The 18,497-nt window shown below is 40.9% G+C and overlaps 1 protein-coding gene across 4 annotated transcripts in view; it reads right to left on the bottom strand.

The window, feature by feature from the left end:
- Window positions 1–281: 281 nt before the first annotated feature.
- Window positions 282–18,497, bottom strand: part of GHR (growth hormone receptor) — an 820,074-nt gene continuing 801,858 nt past the window's right edge. For all 4 annotated transcript variants that reach the window (XM_069221472.1, XM_069221475.1, XM_069221483.1 and 1 more), the window contains 2 exons: window positions 3,020–3,089; window positions 282–2,906 (listed from right to left, as the gene is read on the bottom strand). In XM_069221472.1, the coding sequence (XP_069077573.1) occupies window positions 1,953–2,906; window positions 3,020–3,089 (1,024 nt within the window). In that variant the 3' untranslated portion in view covers window positions 282–1,952. The remainder of the gene's footprint in view (window positions 2,907–3,019; window positions 3,090–18,497) is intronic.

The raw sequence follows: 18,497 nt of genomic DNA, 5'->3' as shown, positions 1-18,497 counted from the left end.
TCTTATACATACATATGCCAAAGTGTAGGAAATGAAAGAGCATTACAAATGTTAATGATTACACCAGGCCATATGGTGCTTAAGCAACAACAGTTCTATCAATAGTGGAAGGACTATTTTCATGTATTGTTTGACTGATGGCTATATTTAGGTGTATGTTTGCTGTTAAAAACTTAAGTCCCTGGAGTACACACTGTTGTCACAGAGGGTAGAATGAATATAGGGCACTGTATCAAAAGGTTGCTCTTCTAATGTCAACATTAAAAAGGTAATGTCAACACTTATTCAAGAAAATAAATTTATTTAACTTTTGAAAGAATAACACAGACATAGGAAAGTTACTTAAAGACACAAAGATTCATATTTGTGGATAATGGCTTACATTACCAATAAAGTACCAAACTGACATTCTGAGACTGATTGAGGTATTTAACTATTTTTGGCGATATAAAGTTCTCAGTCATTAGCAGTACATTAAGAGACATGTTCATATTGAAATAAAGTTCATATTTGCATTAATGTCCAACATACATGAAATCGAACAGAAAACTGACAACATAGCTTATATTGTTTGCAGCAATTTGACAATTAATCAGAACGAATTGACATGCTAAATGTTCAAACTCATTTCAAACCACTCCGCGAAAATCCTCCAGGGCAATACAAATACAATTCTTTCTTTACAGTTGCTTAAAAATGGCTGTAAAAATTGTAGAAATAATAAGAAGTCTAGAAACGTCTCTTTCCAAGCATAGCAATAATTATTAGAATGAAAATGATTTCCAACGAACATCCAAATTCCTGTATTTGCACTTTTAAATGTCTAGCTACATGTGCAAACACTAAGGAATAATACGTTTGTTTTTATGGTTGTTATAACATACTACTGAACAACAACAAACATGTACTCAAATACCATTCCCACTAACGTTCTATTTTCTATTTTCAAAATATGCATTACATATTCTCCTTAACATTCAGATACAATTTCATTCACATCATGTCACTAAAAAAGAAATTGCCTGAAAGTGGACGGTGTCCAAATCACATTGGAGATGTTATTCTTATTAAACTTTGTGCCACTTTTATTGAGGAGAATTATTAAGTGACAGATGCTTTAGTTGATAAATATGACTTTTTTATCATGAACGTTTCTATCAAAACCCTTCAGAATGTAAATACATATTACAGATAAGAAGAGCATGTTTTGATAATACTAGTTAGCATTTTATAGAAATTGGCTGGTTTATTCTTCGGCATCCAATGATGTACAAAATTGGATCTTTAGAAAACTATATGCATGTACTTGTTTGACTTGAGTGACTAAAGCAAAACCCGTCTTTTTATAAAATCGTAGCAACTACATTCAACAAGATGAAGCTTGTTATTTAAAGCTGTATAGCTTGTAGTGTATTATAAAATATCTATACTTAAAATCTAAAATATTAAAATATCTTAACTAGTAAGTCAAAATATATGTTTTTCTTGCCCAAACTACCCTTTCCACCTACATAATTAAAATATGTACCACCCAGTTACTGACACAGACAAATCCTGTCATTAACTGTGGTACGTTTTGTCAAACTGGAACACCAGATAAATGTAGGTTTTTCGAAAAACGTGATTTACATAGCTTTTCGGGTGCTTAAACAAATTAAGGAACAGTTTCTGCCAATGTTTCTTTGGCAAAATCACATTTTATATAAGGCCCTTTGTTAACTCTATCAGTAACTGGACAGTCATTCGTATTACGCGTTGTATGAGATATCTCTTAAACTATGCTAATATTTAAGAAATAGTATCATTAACGTTTTAGCATTTTTCATCATTTCAGGTAACAGCCTAAACTTTACAACAAGAACCACAAAAAGTGTGTATATTGTTTTGGTTAAAGCACAACAGCCCAAGCTAACCCCATGCCATTAAATACAGTTAAGTACATAGAGAAGCATTTATGGCATGACTTTGTTCACTTGGTCTGGGGTCATGTATCCACACGAAGCAATGAAATTCTTCTCTGGGATTGTAGCTGCATTCAGTACAATGCTCTGAGAAGAATTTATTATGTGTATGGATGTATAGTCTGGGACAGGCATTTCGGCGCTAGGGACTTCTTGTGTTTCACAAGAATTCATGGCAGTAGTGGTAAGGCTCTCTGTGGTGAAATAGGCATCATCATTAAAGTTTGGCTGTATGCGTGGCTCTTCCTGGCGATTTGAAGATAAAGGACAGAAGGTTACTGCATCTGTCTCACAGACGTAGGCGTTGTGAATGTTGAAGGGAGGTTGGAAATGTATAAAGGGCTCTCTGCTGTATTCACTCTCAATCTTGTTTTTCTGCCCGGGGGAAAGAAGAAGTTTTCCCGCTGGAGTAATATCACTAACCAAAGCATAGAAGTCGATGTTTGACTTTGTGCTCTGGTTACTCATCTGCGTAGTGATAGGTGGGGTTTCCTTTTCATTGCAACAAATTAACAGGGGGCTTACTTTCTTTTCATCAGACTCTGGGATGCTGTTTAGCAATTTGCTTGTTGGGGCGTTGGAACTAGAGGGCGAGTCATCATTTTCTCTATGGTCAAGGCACATCAGATCTTCATTTTCACTCAACTTTTGTGACTGAACTATATCTGAAGTTCCATCGCATGTATCACTTGCGCTGAAATCGGTCTCGGGAATATCAGGTTCACAACAACTAGCTCTTCCGGAATCGTCATCGTTAACGCTAATGCAATTCGACTTCAGATGATCCTCATTCAGAAGTCTGTCTGTATCAGATCCTTCGGTTTTCTCATCCAGTTCATCTATGTCCAAGTCTATGAACTCAATCCAAAAGTCATCACTGTACAACTGTGGTTTATAGCTCTCGTGTGAGGCCATGATGGAGTTCAATTCATCGAAATTCCCTTTCTGCAAAATCGTAACAAATAAAAATTATTTTATACATGTAAGTAGTTTCTAAACGGTTTATGTCATTTGTGACGTCAGGTATGTCAAAAACATTTGAGCAGCAGATTACTGACCTTTAAAAGTTCTGGATTAATGCCCTTTATCTTCGGAACTGGAACTGGAGGAAGAATGAGCATCTTCACTCTAAAGAATAGAAAAAAAATACTACTTAGAACATAAATTGATCTTTTTTGAAAATATAGAAAATAAGAGTTTAGTAACAAAGAAACATTATCCTCATAACATATGTGCAATGAGACCACTGAAGGGTGAATAAAAAACATGAAACACAGAGAAACACAGGAGGAGAGAATTACTATAATTCATTTTGACAAGACATGTGACTACATAATCATCTTATAGTCTGGTATAGGAACAGACAACCTGAAGTTTTTTAGCAGTATTAGCTGTTTTTGGGAATCCCCAAATGGCTTGGTATGCAGCTTAAGACTTAGTATATTGCCTACGGTTAAACCTGGGGGACATGTACAGCTAGCAAATGTCCATAAGAGAGAGAGCATATTTTAGGTTATCAGAATAAATGCAGTTGATGAGAAGTTTAGAACAAGGTCATATTCCACCACACACATTTGGATATTTGATTAAAAAAAACTTGGATAGAATTGATTTGCAATTTGAAGAGGAGAAGATGTGTTTCAACCCTGTATTTTATCAGTAAATAAGCATATTGATGAACATGTAAGCATAGGTTTCCTAGTAGAGTACCAAGAAGCCCCATATTTAGGTTGCCAGATGAGGCTTAAGAATTGATGCCTGTTGGACGTCAAAGACTTTTGGAGTAGTAGGGAGGAAAGGTTAATTTATCTTTGCTTGTTGCATACAGTCTTCAAAGGTAGTGGACTATTTCATCAAATTCTAAGATCAGATTCTGTGCAGTTCAGAAGAATCTCATGATCTGTCAATTGAAGACTTAGGACATTAAAGAGCTTAGCAAGTTAGTCTTGCATGACTGGTACTTGGTCAGTATATCATATTGCAGAGAAAATCTCAGAGACTGCCCACACAATTTTCTTTTTTTTGTGGTAGAAATGCAAACATGTGACAAGATGACATTTTATTGTTCACTGTGGAATTTAATTTCTTCATGAATGGTTCTAGCGGGCTATCAATGAAGCATGCATAAAACTCCCATGAGACAAGGAAAGGTCTATTGTGGTACAGGGTGCTGAGGAAGGCACAGCTGAAAACTGCTCAGTCTAGTCAGGGACATACAAGCTTGTATTGTTGGGACTGATGTGTTATACAGGCTCCAACAGCTTTCTAGGATGATTTTTGGCAAAGACTAGTTGAAACGTAACAATGCCAGACTGGGCTCAATAGATAATAGACTTCATATGATCTTATTTCTCCATCTAATAATGTGGGCCCAAGAATTTGATCCCATCTCCATTCACGATGCCTCAGAGCCCTTAGATTGGTATTAAATAAGCTTGCAAGCAATAGGATGATATAGGTATTTCTTTTCTTTTGAGAGTTGGAAGTTAATTTGTAGCTTCAGGATTCTGATGTCCCACATTAGCACTTATCCTTGTTTTTTCCGGACTGTCAAACTAATACCATTCGCTTAGGCACGGACTGAAGGCTAGAGAGCTTATGGGGACCAATGATGGAGAGGGTGTTCCATTAGCCCGTTTCCTTTTGCTGAGAGGTAATAAGGTTGCTATTGGCCTGCATAACCATTATACACCTCCTCTGATCCAAAGTTATAAAGATAATTCAGGAAATTAAAATCTGTTATTAGCCAAAGCTGCTGACAATAGCCCTTAATTAGACAAAAAGAATGCTGGAAAGAGAGTATAATGGAGTAATAGAAACATATAAAGGACTTTCCACTCACCTAGCGATATAGTTTGTTCCAAAATCCCTGTATGAGGAATTTTTCTACTCTAACAGGTTTGTTCTTTCCATCCAGATGGATTTTTACCCAAATATCTACTTGAGACCAAACCGGATCCTGCTTTTCAGGAGGCACTAGTACCTAGTGATCACCTAAAGGACAGTCAGTTTGTAGTTAATCATTTAGGGTTATATTTTTCAGGACATCATAGAGGTTTGACATTTTCTGAATATGTTAATCCGTCATGTGTAAACTCCAACCTAAAGCAAGTGCATAAACCCCCCATGAAGTGCTTTAACTAATCAGCAATGCTTAGTGCCCTACAAGATCTTCATTGCATGAATGAAACATAAATAAATAATAGGCCTGGAGTCATACAATGCCATTACAATGTTTCACCTCTGCCTCATTCTAAGTAAAACATATTATGTCAAATGGTGGATTGTTGTAACAGGGTAAGAAGCTGAAGACCTGTCTTCTTGAGCATTCTCACTAGGCCTAAGGCTAGAATCATATCTGCTCAGTGTCAGGATACCCTCTCAGGGGGTAGCGTGCTATACCAATCTACATAATGAGGCCTTGAAAAAACAAAAAAATGCTACCATACCTGCCGGTCTAGTGACTTTATTAATCTGATCAACTTAACTGTAATGTGCTTGACCCATAAACTCATCCCAAAATGTGTGTTCCTAGGCAAATATTTTATTCCATGGACTCAACTTTTTATTCATTATCACGTTCAAGATCACCTTCAAATATAAGGGTTCAACATGAATGCTGTACAAAAACTCTTTTGTTTCATTTAATAGACTAAACGTTTGCACCAAGTATAATACAAATTCAGCCCACATACAGCGTACACATGACCTCTTCGTCATCACAGCAGTGGCAGGAACCTTCTCAGTTAATTTTTTTAAGCTCTCACTTTTATTAAATGTATTACTAAAGCATGATGTTGTAGCACACTGTCATTTACAGACATTCTATAGAAATGGCCACAAACCTTTCCATTGACATGCAGTTTTACTAATAAGACTATATAACGTACAAATGATAATGCGTGGAAAATGGGTTTCAGCAAATATTTATCTTTTGCACATTATCAAGTAAAGTGTTCTGATTTGTTTTGACCGTGTTAAAATCTTTGGGCCTCATTACGACTTCGGCGGTCCTTTCACAGGAGCAGGCAAAAGACCACCAGTACTGGAGGTCTCTTGCCCGCCATATTACAAGTGTTCGGCTGGCTCAGCGGAACACTCACCACAACATTGACGCTGGCTCGTAATTGAGATGGATTGGATGTTGTGGTGCGTCAGCACCCGTTGCGCTTTACACTGCCAGTAATTTGGGCAGTGAAATGCGCGATGGGCCTGTGCATGGGCAGTGCAGGGACCCCTCACCAACCCGATTCCACCTGCCTTTCCATGGCGGTGTTTACCAACATGGAAAGAATGATGGATGGGGACTCATAATCCCCACAGCAGCACTGCTTGTAGCACTGCAATGGCAGGTTACTACCGCGGGGACCACCAGGCTGCAGGCTGGCTGCAGCCTGGCGGTGTCGGCGGTTGAACCATGGTGGCTCTGCCACAGTCATAATGGGGCGGTCAGAGCGCCCTGTCGGCGGCGGTCCGACCGCCATCACGAGGCTGGCAGTCTTAAGACCACCAGCCTCGTAATGAGGCCCTTTGTGTTCATCTCTTTCCTAACTACGGAAATATATTTTGAAATATTTGTACAGTTTATTTACAAGCTATCTAAATGATGTGTGCCCTGCACGGTTGTCAGACAGTTCACTGTTCAAAATACTTTCAGGGGGATATCGTTATGAGCCCCTTGTGCCACCGTTGCATCGCTTTTTGTGATGCAATGGCGGTGCAAACCTTGAACTCATATCTATGAGGCCACGCAAAGCTGCTTTGCATGGCTTTGAATGGCCTCATAGATGTGAAGTAAGGCAGAGCAGGCCAAAGTGCTGCGATGCATTATTCTGTGCTAGGGAGGCGTTTCATGGGCGTTGAGTGGATGTTCCCATGCAACACAAATGGATTTTGATGCATCCACAGATTTACAAGAGCTTGTAAATCTGGGGATTTGCCAAAACCTTGCGAGCATTTTGTAGCACACATAGAAAGAGGAAAAAGCCTACCAGGATTCTTTTTGTGCAGGAAGGTGCCCCTTCCTGCACAAACAATCCTGCCAACAAAGCAGACACCGTTGCACCATGATGCAAGGGTGCCTGCATTGGTGCTATTGTTTAACAAAATGAGGTAAAAACCATAAACCCTTAGACCTGGGTAAGTAAATAACAGACACAAACTTGGCTACAACGGGGAAGTGTATGCCTTGACTTCCATGGCAAATCTACACTATAGAAAAAAGAACCCTTTTGTCTCAATATGGTATCCTTAAATTAGTTCAGATTTTTTATTTTTTTTAAACAATTCCATCTTTTTCCCATTCAGAAGAAATTCATCTATTGGAAGAACTTATAATTTTTTTATTCTAGGTGCTCCTATAGTGATGGTGCATTGAAAGTAAATACTCTGATACATAAAGTGCCAAAGTGTTATATACAATATATACAAAATGTGGTGAAAAAAGGAATCAGTTATCTTCAACAAGACTCATTAATTCCAGGTGTCTTGAAGTCACCATATATTTTTACATCAATCCACATCAAATTTTGTCGATGTTTCAACCCTATATAAAGACATAAATCAATAACGGGTCACCATCAGGACTGAAAGATTCTCTATGCATGTAGCACCTATTGGTTCAAAGATTTTTAACATTACTCTGCAAAACTGTTTCTTGGCCTTGCATAAATAGAGGCACATGCTACATCAAATTAGTACATCAATCTAGAATTTATTGGTTTCAAACAGATCCTTGTGGAAGCCCTGAGGAAGTCATGGGGTCACTCCCCTAGACGAAACACGTATTGGCTGGGGAACATTTGACATTTCCATCATTTCACTTATGAATACACAAGGATCTGTTTGAAACCAATAAATTCCAGATTGATTGTAAGGAAATGCCTCCTTGGCATGGTTATCCCCTGACTTTTTGCCTTTGCTGATGCCAAGTTATGATTTGAAAGTGTGCTGAGGCCTGCTAACCAGGCCCCAGCACCAGTGTTCTTTCCCTAACCTGTACCTTTGTTTCCACAATTGGCACACCCTGGCATCCAGGTAAGTCCCTTGTAACTGGTACCCCTGGTACCAAGGGCCCTGATGCCAGGCAAGGTCTCTAAGGGCTGCAGCACGTCTTATGCTACCCTGGAGACCCCTCACTCAGCACAGACACAATGCTTGCCAGCTTGTGTGTGCTGGTGGGGAGAAAACGACTAAGTCGACATGGCACTCCCCTCAGGTTGCCATGCCAACCTCACACTGCCTATGGCATAGATAAGTCACCCCTCTATCAGGCCTTACAGCCCTAAGGCAGGGTGCACTATACCATAGGTGAGGGCATAAGTGCATGAGCACTATGCCCCTACAGTGTCTAAGCAAAACCTTAGACATTGCAAGTGCAGGGTAGCCATAAGAGTATATGGTCTGGGAGTCAAACACGAACTCCACAGCACCATAATGGCTACACTGAAAACTGGGAAGTTTGGTATCAAACTTCTCAGCACAATAAATGCACACTGATGCCAGTGTACATTTTATTGTGAAATACACCCCAGAGGGCATCTTAGAGATGCCCCCTGAAGCCATTCCGACTACCAGTGTGGGCTGACTAGTTTTAGCAGCCTGCCACACACCAGACATGTTGCTGGCCACATGGGAGAGTGCCTTTGTCACTCTGTGGCTAGTAACAAAGCCTGTACTGGGTGGAGGTGCTTCTCACCTCCCCCTGCAGGAACTGTAACACCTGGCGGTGAGCCTCAAAGGCTCACCCCCTTTGTTACAGCACCAGCTAGTGGAGTTGCCCACCGCCTCCGGCCACGGCCCCACTTTTGGCGGCAAGGCCGGAGGAGATAATGAGAAAAACAAGGAGGAGTCACTGATCAGTCAGGACAGCCCCTAAGGTGTCCTGAGCTGAGGTGACTCTGACTTTTAGAAATCCTCCATCTTGCAGATGGAGGATTCCCCCAATAGGATTAGGGATGTGCCCCCCTCTCCTCAGGGAGGAGGCACAAAGAGGGTGTATCCACCCTCAGGGCTAGTAGCCATTGGCTACTAACCCCCCAGACCTAAATACACCACTAAATCGAGTATTTAGGGGCTCCCAGAACCTAGGTAACTAGAATCCTGCAACCTAAGACGAAGAAGGACTGCTGAGCTGACAAACCTGCAGAGAAGACGGAGACACCAACTGCTTTGGCCCCAGTTCTACCGGCCTGTCTCCCCACTTCAAAAGAACTGCTCCAGCGACGCGTTCCACAGGGTCCAGCAACCTCTGAAGCCTCAGAGGACTACCCTGCATCTAAAAGGACTAAGAACTCCCAAGGACAGCGGCTCTGTTCCCCAAAGACTGCAACTTTGCAACAAAGAAGCAACTTTTGAAAACAACACGTTTCTTGCCGGAAGCGTGAGACTTGGCACTCTGCACCAGACGCCCCCGGCTCGATTTGTGGAGAACCAACAATACAGGGAGGACTCCCCAGCGACTGCGAGCCCGTGAGTAGCCAGAGTTGACCCCCCTGAGCCCCCACAGCAACGCCTGCAGAGGGAATCCAGAGGCTCCCCCTGACCGCGACTGCCTGCTTCAAAGACCCGACGCCTGGTAAGGACACTGCATCCGCAGCCCCCAGGACCTGAAGGATCCGACCTCCAGTGCAGGAGCGACCCCCAGGTGGCCCTCTCCCTTGCCCAGGTGGTGGCTACCCAGAGGAACCCCTCCCTTGCCTGCCTGCATCGCTGAAGAGACCCCTAGGTTTCCCATTGAACTCCATTACAAACCCGACGCCTGTTTGCACACTGCACCCGGCCGCCCCCGTGCCGCTAAGGGTGTACTTTTTGCGCTGACTTGTGTCTCCCCCAGTGCCCTACAAAACCCCCCTGGTCTGCCCTCCGAAGACACGGGTACTTACCTGCTGGCAGACTGGAACCAGGGCACCCCCTTCTCCATTGAATACTATGCGTTTTGGGAACCACTTTGACCTCTGCACCTGACCGGCCCTGAGCTGCTGGTGTGGTAACTTTGGGGTTGCCCTGATCCCCCAACGGTGGGCTACCTTGGACCCAACTTTGAACCCTGTAGGTGGTTTACTTACCTGCAAAACTAACAAACACTTACCTCCCCCAGGAACTGTTGAAAATTGCACTGCGTCCAGTTTTAAAATAGCTTATTGCCATTTGTGTGAAAACTGTATATGCTATTTTGCTAATTCAAAGTTCCTAAAGTTCCTAAGTGAAATACCTTTCATTTGAGGTATTGTTTGTAAATCTTGAACCTGTGGTTCTTAAAATAAACTAAGAAAAGGTATTTTTCTATATAAAAACCTATTGGCCTGGAATTGTCTTTGAGTGTGTGTTCCCCATTTATTGCCTGTGTGTGTACAACAAATGCTTAACACTACCCTCTGATAAGCCTACTGCTCGACCACACTACCACAAAATAGAGCATTAGAATTATCTCTTTTTGCCACTATCTTACCTCTAAGGGGAACCCTTGGACTCTGTGCATGCTATTTCTTACTTTGAAATAGTACATACAGAGCCAACTTCCTACATTGATGAACTATGCAGATGAACTCTGACACTTATTAACATCTTGCTAGAAGATAAGATTCTGATTTTGAGTATTTGTCTTGGACTTAAACATCTCATCGGTTTTTGACTGAGCTTTTTTCAATTGAACTTTTGTACTATCAATTGAAGTTATGTACTAATTTGATGTAGCGTGTGCCTCTATTTATGCAGTTTTTTCTGATTAAACTTGGATTTTTCAGATTAGGGGTTGTGGGTGTTCTGCTTATGAGAGCACCGCTATTCAAGTTTATACCTGGTATACTGTTTGCTGACAGGTCTCTGAGCACCCTTTTTCTCCATTGTCCAACACCCTATCATTATTTCACTGTTTCATGGCCTTGTTGGTGTCTTCCAGCACGTCGTAACAGAGTAACTAAAACAAGGTTGTATGAGGCGAAGCCATGGCATTTTGTAAGGCTGTAAAGGCCAAAATTTGAAACTAGACAGATGGTTTGTTTGCCAAGCAGTTTGGGACTCATGAAAAACTACCAGAAGCGTTTTTAACTGCCATTAAGAAATAACAACATGGGGCATACCAGCCATTATGAAGTTTGATAATGGTCCACCCTTCAACAGTAAAGAATTTCTCAAGCATCTGAACATAAAGCATGAAAAGTTAACACCTTTATGGCCTCAGGCCAATGAACTTGTTAAGCATTTTATGAGTACGCTAAAGAAAGCAGTACAGCCTGCAACTCTTGAAAAGCTCAGTTTGAAAACAGTTTTGAGCTTATTATTTTACATACCAACAGAAAATGAAAATGTATGCAGATGAGAGGCAACATGAAAAAAGACCTCTCATTCAGAAAAGGAGATCTGGTGATTGCTCGACTGATGCCCACCCCCCCCAAAAAAAATCTGATGTTCCTTTCGATGCTGAACCTTTCCAAGCAGTATCTACCAAAGGACACTTGTGAATGTCCAGTACCCTGGTAAGTGTATTACCAGAGACTCTTCTCACTTCAGGCCTGTGTTGGTCTTGAATTTAAGATGCGAAAGAAAGACTGATTCAGAAAGCTCAGTCTCTGTTGCTGATTCCTTATCATCGTTAACAATCTCTGACATTAAAGATGACAATTTACAGCTTCCAGTAACCAGATTGGACCGATTGATCAAAACACCAAGAAGAATAATTGAAGAGATATATAGTTGAACATGTATATATATTGTGTATGTCCAATGATTTTCTAAAAAAACAAATTGTAATTTTTCATTTAGCAGAGGGGGAGATGTAGTGTCTTGCATGATTTAGAACAGAACCTTACTGCCTCCCCACGGACTCCATTTCAGTGTGATATAATCTTTAGAATAGAATGTAATGAAAGCTTGGTTTAGAATGTAGGAGATCTCAGGTACACTTAGAGGAATAAAGATGTTTAATTTACAAGTATGTGTGTGCCCTAGTCATTGTTGAGCACCAGGCTGATGAAGACAAAGGGAGACTAGATGTTGGCAGGATGGGCCATCCTGCCAGGAAGGGTGGGTCAGAGCTGTTTCATGCCCCACTTACATTTCAAAGGGCCGCTACCAGCACACTCATAAAGGAACTTGGCACCAGCTTTTTGTCACGCTAGACCACGGGAAGGGCAAGGGAAGGAAGGAAATTTACAGACCCATATGAGGGACAGCTTAGAAGTTTCTGCTGCTTCAAAGGATGGCACCAGGCATAAACACTGGACCCTCATACAACTTTTCAGTATACTCCTGGGCCAGCGGAGGGCCTTCAGAAAAGATGCCTTGAACTTCAGAGGACTCCCCTGCTGCTTGAGACCTGTTTTGTACATCAGAGGACTGCCTAACTGCTACCAGAAGACTGCCCTGCTGCTAGAGGTCTGCCTTGCTGCTTGAGCACAGGATTACCTGAGTGACTCAAAGGGCTAATTGGCTGGCCTCCTGTTGGAAAGGGACATAACAAGTTCCAGCAACCTTGAACCCTGCACCAGGGCTCTACCTGGAGTGATTCCAGAACCCCAAGTGGTGCCCAATCAGTTCCTGACCCTTGGAGGTGGTGCTAAAGGTGCTACTCTAACCAAAACCTAAAACATGGGACTTATTTCCTCATTAGCCTGAGGACCAACAGAAGAACGGGACCAAACTGCTTGCCGATCCACCAGAGATGCATCGCCCATTGGTCTGACTTTGTAGTAGCTGCCACTATGTCCTTTTACGCAGCAGCATCTCTTGTTCAGTGGGATCCGGTCTTGTGGAGCCCTTCTTGGCTTCAGCCTGCAACCTTGCCCAGCTGGAGATTTTCAACTTAAACAAAAGTGACAAAGTCTGCACGGCAACATCGTCTAGAGGCTCCCTGACAGCAAAGTCTCCTCCTCGAACACCGCCGGCTGTCTTCCCCCGCTAAACTTTACTTTCTCAGAAAAATTTCTTTAAAATGTTTTTTAAGTGCAAAGGTAATCTGAGACAAGGCCCAATTCACCTTCTGTAGCTGAACCGTGCTCCATCACAGACATTCTTATCTTTTGACTTTGCCCCAGTCTTGCGCGACCAGATACCCGCAGTTGGTGCTATGATTTTTTTGAGTGCTGTTTCTCAATACAAAACTTAAACAATTCATAACTCTAGTTCTACTGATTCATTTGTTTTGGTGTCATTTTATTCTACTTAGGGTTTCTACATTGGTGTGTGATTTTTCTTGTGTTGTGTTTTCACGTTATTATTGTTTGTGTGCTGCATAAATACTTAACACAGAGCCTGTAAGCCAAGCCTCGGTGCTCTTGTACAAAGCTACCAGAGGGTTAGGCACAAGTTAATTTACTAACTTTAGTGGTTCACCCGGACAAAGATTGTGGTTGTTGCTTGAGAAGGGTCTTCACCCCATCAAGCAAAAACCTAATTTATTACAACCACCATGTACTTATTAGTTTGTTGTGGAACAAAACAGGGAATAGGTGATAAATGGCCCACAGAGAGACGGACAGGCCATTCTAAATATTAATACCAGGACATTATGTGACCAGGCATTTGACAATGACTTTTCAATTGACTCAGTTACTCCTCTCACCCAAGATTTTACAATTTGTCTCCCAGGATGTTACAAAAACAAGACAGAAGACCAGTTGGAGTAGTACTACTTTGATGGAGACAAGGTATGGTGTTATTACAACAGGCAAAGCCCGGGCAGGCTAAGAACCTCCTCCAGCTGCAGTATCCTTACTCCAGCTTGAAAGAATACTAGAAATAAAGCTTTCTGGGACAGTCATGATCAAAAGAAAAAACACCTACCACAAATTAGAGAAGGGATTACATATAACGTTACAGAGCTATGCTCAGGGGTTTCTATGAGCCATTGCATAACAAACATTACAACTTGTGCCTCTCTCCACCTAGAAACTAGAACACTGCTGGTCCTTGGAGACTCCAAAATCAAGAAGACTGCTCTTCTGGGTTCTCTTGATGAGGATTCACATGAGGTCAGAGACATTGACCTTTCGTAGTCAAAAGGCCTTTAAATTACATGAGGGCAAGTTGGAGAAAGAATCAACAGGCCACTGGAGCTGGATTTTGACTTGCATCCTTGGTAAGGAGAGTGGTTCAGGCTCCCCCAACCGTTCTGTATGTGCAGATAATCAAGAAGCTGTTTCTGGAAGCTTGGGAAATTTAGAATAGACCAGGGGAAAATATTCAGATTTCTGTACAGTTGGGAGTTGGAAAACTTTTGGCTACCTGACAAAAGCACACTTTTACATGAAAGATTCTATTGTTTATTCCACTTTGAACTTTTTGTCAGCAAAGATTAGAGCTTCTATGGGAACATAAAATCTATGTTCCTAATCCCATGCAGCCCTATATTTGATATGTCCAACCTGATGGATCCCATCTTAGTCACACCCTCCTTTCTTGCCCCTCAAGTGAATTTTCACTTTCATTGCAGGGATGACATCTGAAGGTCAAATTGTTGACCTGTCACAAATTGCTAGGCTTATCCAATGCCCACCTCTTTCACGGTGGCCCAATAAAACCCAGGTGGACCCAGTTATCCACACTGACACACTTATATTGACTTTTCGCTTCCCTATTGTTTTCTATGGATGCTTTTTATTTTTTCTTTAACAAATCATAATCCATGAGCCCTTTTTAGGATGTTTTAGTTGCGTTCGATTCATTTGTTTGCTGGATTGGTTTACAAATTTTAATGGATTCATTTATTGACTGTTTTAATTTGGCTAAAATACTTTTACACATGTGCCACTTTGAAAAACAGCTATAAGTGGTAAGCCCAGGATTCCTCACTGAGAACAGTTTACTTTCTAGGCACTTACACTATTTAGGGGCTGATTACGAGTATGGTGGTTAATGGACTGCTGTTTCCGCAGTGGCAGTCAGACCGCTGCAACCTTGGGAGTCCGACCTTAAGATTACGCTGTTGGCTGTCGGACTGCCAGCACACCACCGCCACCGCGAGGATCAGAGATTCCGACGGGTTGGCGGCGGTAAAAGTCATGGTCAGCAACGGTGGTACCGTGTACGGCGCCGCTGTGCTGATCGCAACTTTCCTTTCTGCCAGTCTTTTCATGGCGCTGTCCCTGCCATGAAAAGGCTGGCGGAAAAATAGAGTTGGGGACACAGAGGGGCCTCTGCACTGCCCACGACCATGTTGTGGACAGTGCAGGAGCCTCCCCTTGCCATGGCAGACAGTGCGCATTCCGAGTGTGCTGTGTGCGGCGCCATTGGCCTTGGCTCTCTTTGAGAGCCGAGGCCAAAGCCGTCACACTGCCCAGCGGAAACATTGTAATATGGCAGTAGGGACGGACCGCCAACTGTTGTGTTGGCAGTCCGGTGGACAGACCGCCAACTTCGCAATCAGGCCGTTAGTCTGGAAGCTCGTACATTGCTCTGTCTCCCGATTAATAATCCAGTTTTCAATACAATGCTTTTGCCCGCCAGTAATAAAGAAAACCTAAATCCACCATTTGAAGGGCTTTAGCCTCAATGCTGTAGTTAATGAGCGTCATCATTAATTTCTTTACACCACTATAACCTTGCATCTGTTTTACAATTCTTCTGTATACTAAGTTTCTTAATTTTGTAAGTGTTTAACTATGGATGCTTTATAGCGTGCATATAACTGTTTTTGATGTTTGTGCTTTAGAAAACATTTAACAAAATAATACGTGCTCTGGCATGGTTGCAAATATGGTGTAGCAAGCAACGCCAGTTTCCTGTACCTGTGGACAAAAACGTATAGGATCATAGGATAACGCCTCTCCGAATATTCTGAAACCACCACCCACTAGAATGGTTCCCAGTAAAGCACTGTCAAATAAATGAAGTTATTCGCGTATCAATTGAAATGCTGTGTTAGCATTACATTACTAAGACGATTGTCAACCTTTTGCTCAGTGCAATGTGTCTGTACCACACTGTACCAATAGATGGCATGATTACATCAGCTTTGTGACGACTTGGTGCCCATCAATAACACGTTTTGTAGCTACTTCTGTAAAAATGAATATCAATAGTAAGTATATATTTCTGTGTTCTGGATCGATTACGAGTGCCTGTATCAATAGAGAGAGCCCTCCAGTGTTTAGTAATAGTAGGGTGACCAGATTTTGAGGAGCAAAAACCGGGACAGGTCGGACATAAAAGAAGGACTATCTGGCAAGTCCCGTTTTTTGCGTGGCTTTGTGAATGTGTGCCTATACATGTGTGTTTTTATATATCTATATATGTATATATATATATATATATATATATATATATATATATATATATATATATATATATATGTATATATATATATATATATATATATATACATACACACACACATTTACAAGACTACATATACAAAATTAGCTATGGCTTGACCTCCCACCCTACACCTCCAATCCGCCCCCACCCTCCTCTCTCTGCTCCCCACTCCTCTCTGCTGGGAGCAGACAGGGGACTGTGTTGCCTGACAGTACCAGATAGTTTACTTTAATGATTGCATACTTTGTAGGGGTCTGTTAAAGGAGAGCATACCTTGAATTTATGCTTCCCTAGATAATCTGACCCTTGTCCCCAAAAACGTGACATTTGTTTAAAATTAAAATAAGCGTTGGGCACGGGAAAGTCCTCTAAAAACCGGGACTGACCGGGGAAATCCGGGACGTCTGGTCACCGTAAGCAACTGATAGGAAGGAGCTCTGTAAAATGGCTTGAATAGCAACCAGCGCTTGAAAGAGAGACACGGAGAATTTCTGTAGCTACTCAGAGATAGTCAGGAGTCCATATGAGCGTCTGGGATTGATTCGAGTTTGTGGAGCAGATAAGACTTTTAAAAAGTAGGCGACCAGGTGTGTTTAAGATAATCAGCTGAATTTGCTATGAATGGGAAGCCCTGAGATGCAATCTGCTGATTTGACCATCCAGAAAAATGGTGAATACTAACTGTTAAAGGGCAGGTGTTTTGGGAGTGGTAAAGGAGGGACATGCTAATATGAACACTCACCTACAAAAGGTATGGCGATTGCTATTCACTACCTATACAACTAAAGTTACTACAGTTCAAACATCACAAATCAGTAGCAAAGGCTTTGAATAAGTCTAGCATCACAAGCGACCATTCACAGGTACTGCAATTCACTCTGAAAAAAAAGAAAACTATTTTGGCTCTGATTGCAGGTTGAGGAATTATTTATTGCCCTGATAAATAACGATGCCATGGGGTACTTTGTTTATCAGGTGCAATAAATAATACCTATTATGGGTTTATGGGGTATAAAATGCAGATTTTGGTGTTTAACGCATCAAACTACGCATGATACAGTAGATACCATGGGCCACATGTATGAACACATTTTCCCATGGACATAGAATGGGTAAAAACCTTTGATACATCTGGCCCCATATGTTTTCCCCTGTTAAATTTCGACAGGTTTGACCTGCCGAAATTTAAAGAATGCTGGGTTATTTATCATATCCGATAAATGTTGGATGCCTTAAATAAGACCAAACTCGTACTTCTGCCCTGTACATTAACAAGTGTTTACGCACATGACAGAATTTAACAATCCACTCATAATGAGGCTCTTGGCTGCTAAATTAAATATATATAAAACTGTTTTGGTATAAAAGGGTTAGATTAAATAAAAAATCAAATATTTTATAATTGAAAATATAGGATTTTACATATTAAACTTTTAACAAAGTTTAAAATTAGTTTAAATTAATACATTTTTTCAATTAAACCTAATTAAATATTTAAATTCCTGTAAGGGTATGTTTCTTTTATTGGGATTAAAAATAATTGTTATCAATAAAATGAATATAAATATGTTTTATGTATTTTTATTTACTTAATTTGATCAGTTTATTTTATTAGTTGCAGGTTAATAATAATTATTTTAAATAATAAACATTTTGATTTCTCATTTAATTATTTGAATTATTTACTTAACAATGAATCAACTTGGTTATTTTTTCCCATACTTTACCATAGGGAGATCTCCACCTACCTGTGAAAACTACTAATACCCTTACACTTGTACATTCTGTCTAATATATCTCCATATGTCAGGGGGATTAAAGGGAGGACAGTGGACATGTAAGTCTGCACATAGGTGTAAATCTACACTTGGAAATGGCCAATAGTGAAAAAGTGTACACAGTTCTCCATGGAGGAATATTGATCAGAGCAACAATAATTTGGAATTACAGAGTTGCTATAGAAAGATCTTTAAGATTCCATAGGGTAATGAATTTGATAAAATTTTCACAAACTTTCCTGGCGTTTAAATTGGGTGGACTGTTTAATCCAACATTCCTTTCAGTCAGATATATTGGCCTCATTATTTGACAATATTTATTTTGTATACGAATATGGTCCACTCATGAAAGGGAGTGATTTAACCCAAATATACAAAACATTCCAGATACACTAAGATTTTTGCATCCCTATTGTAGGATCGCCGGAGATAACTGGACAGGTGAAAACATATATGTTTCCACTAAGTTATGTTAAACAAAAAGGCGCACATTTGCGGTATTCTT

The sequence above is a fragment of the Pleurodeles waltl genome, chromosome 1_1 (assembly GCF_031143425.1).
Source record: "Pleurodeles waltl isolate 20211129_DDA chromosome 1_1, aPleWal1.hap1.20221129, whole genome shotgun sequence".
In the NCBI taxonomy this organism is placed as follows: domain Eukaryota; kingdom Metazoa; phylum Chordata; class Amphibia; order Caudata; family Salamandridae; genus Pleurodeles; species Pleurodeles waltl.
This window is presented reverse-complemented; position numbering and strand designations above follow the sequence as displayed.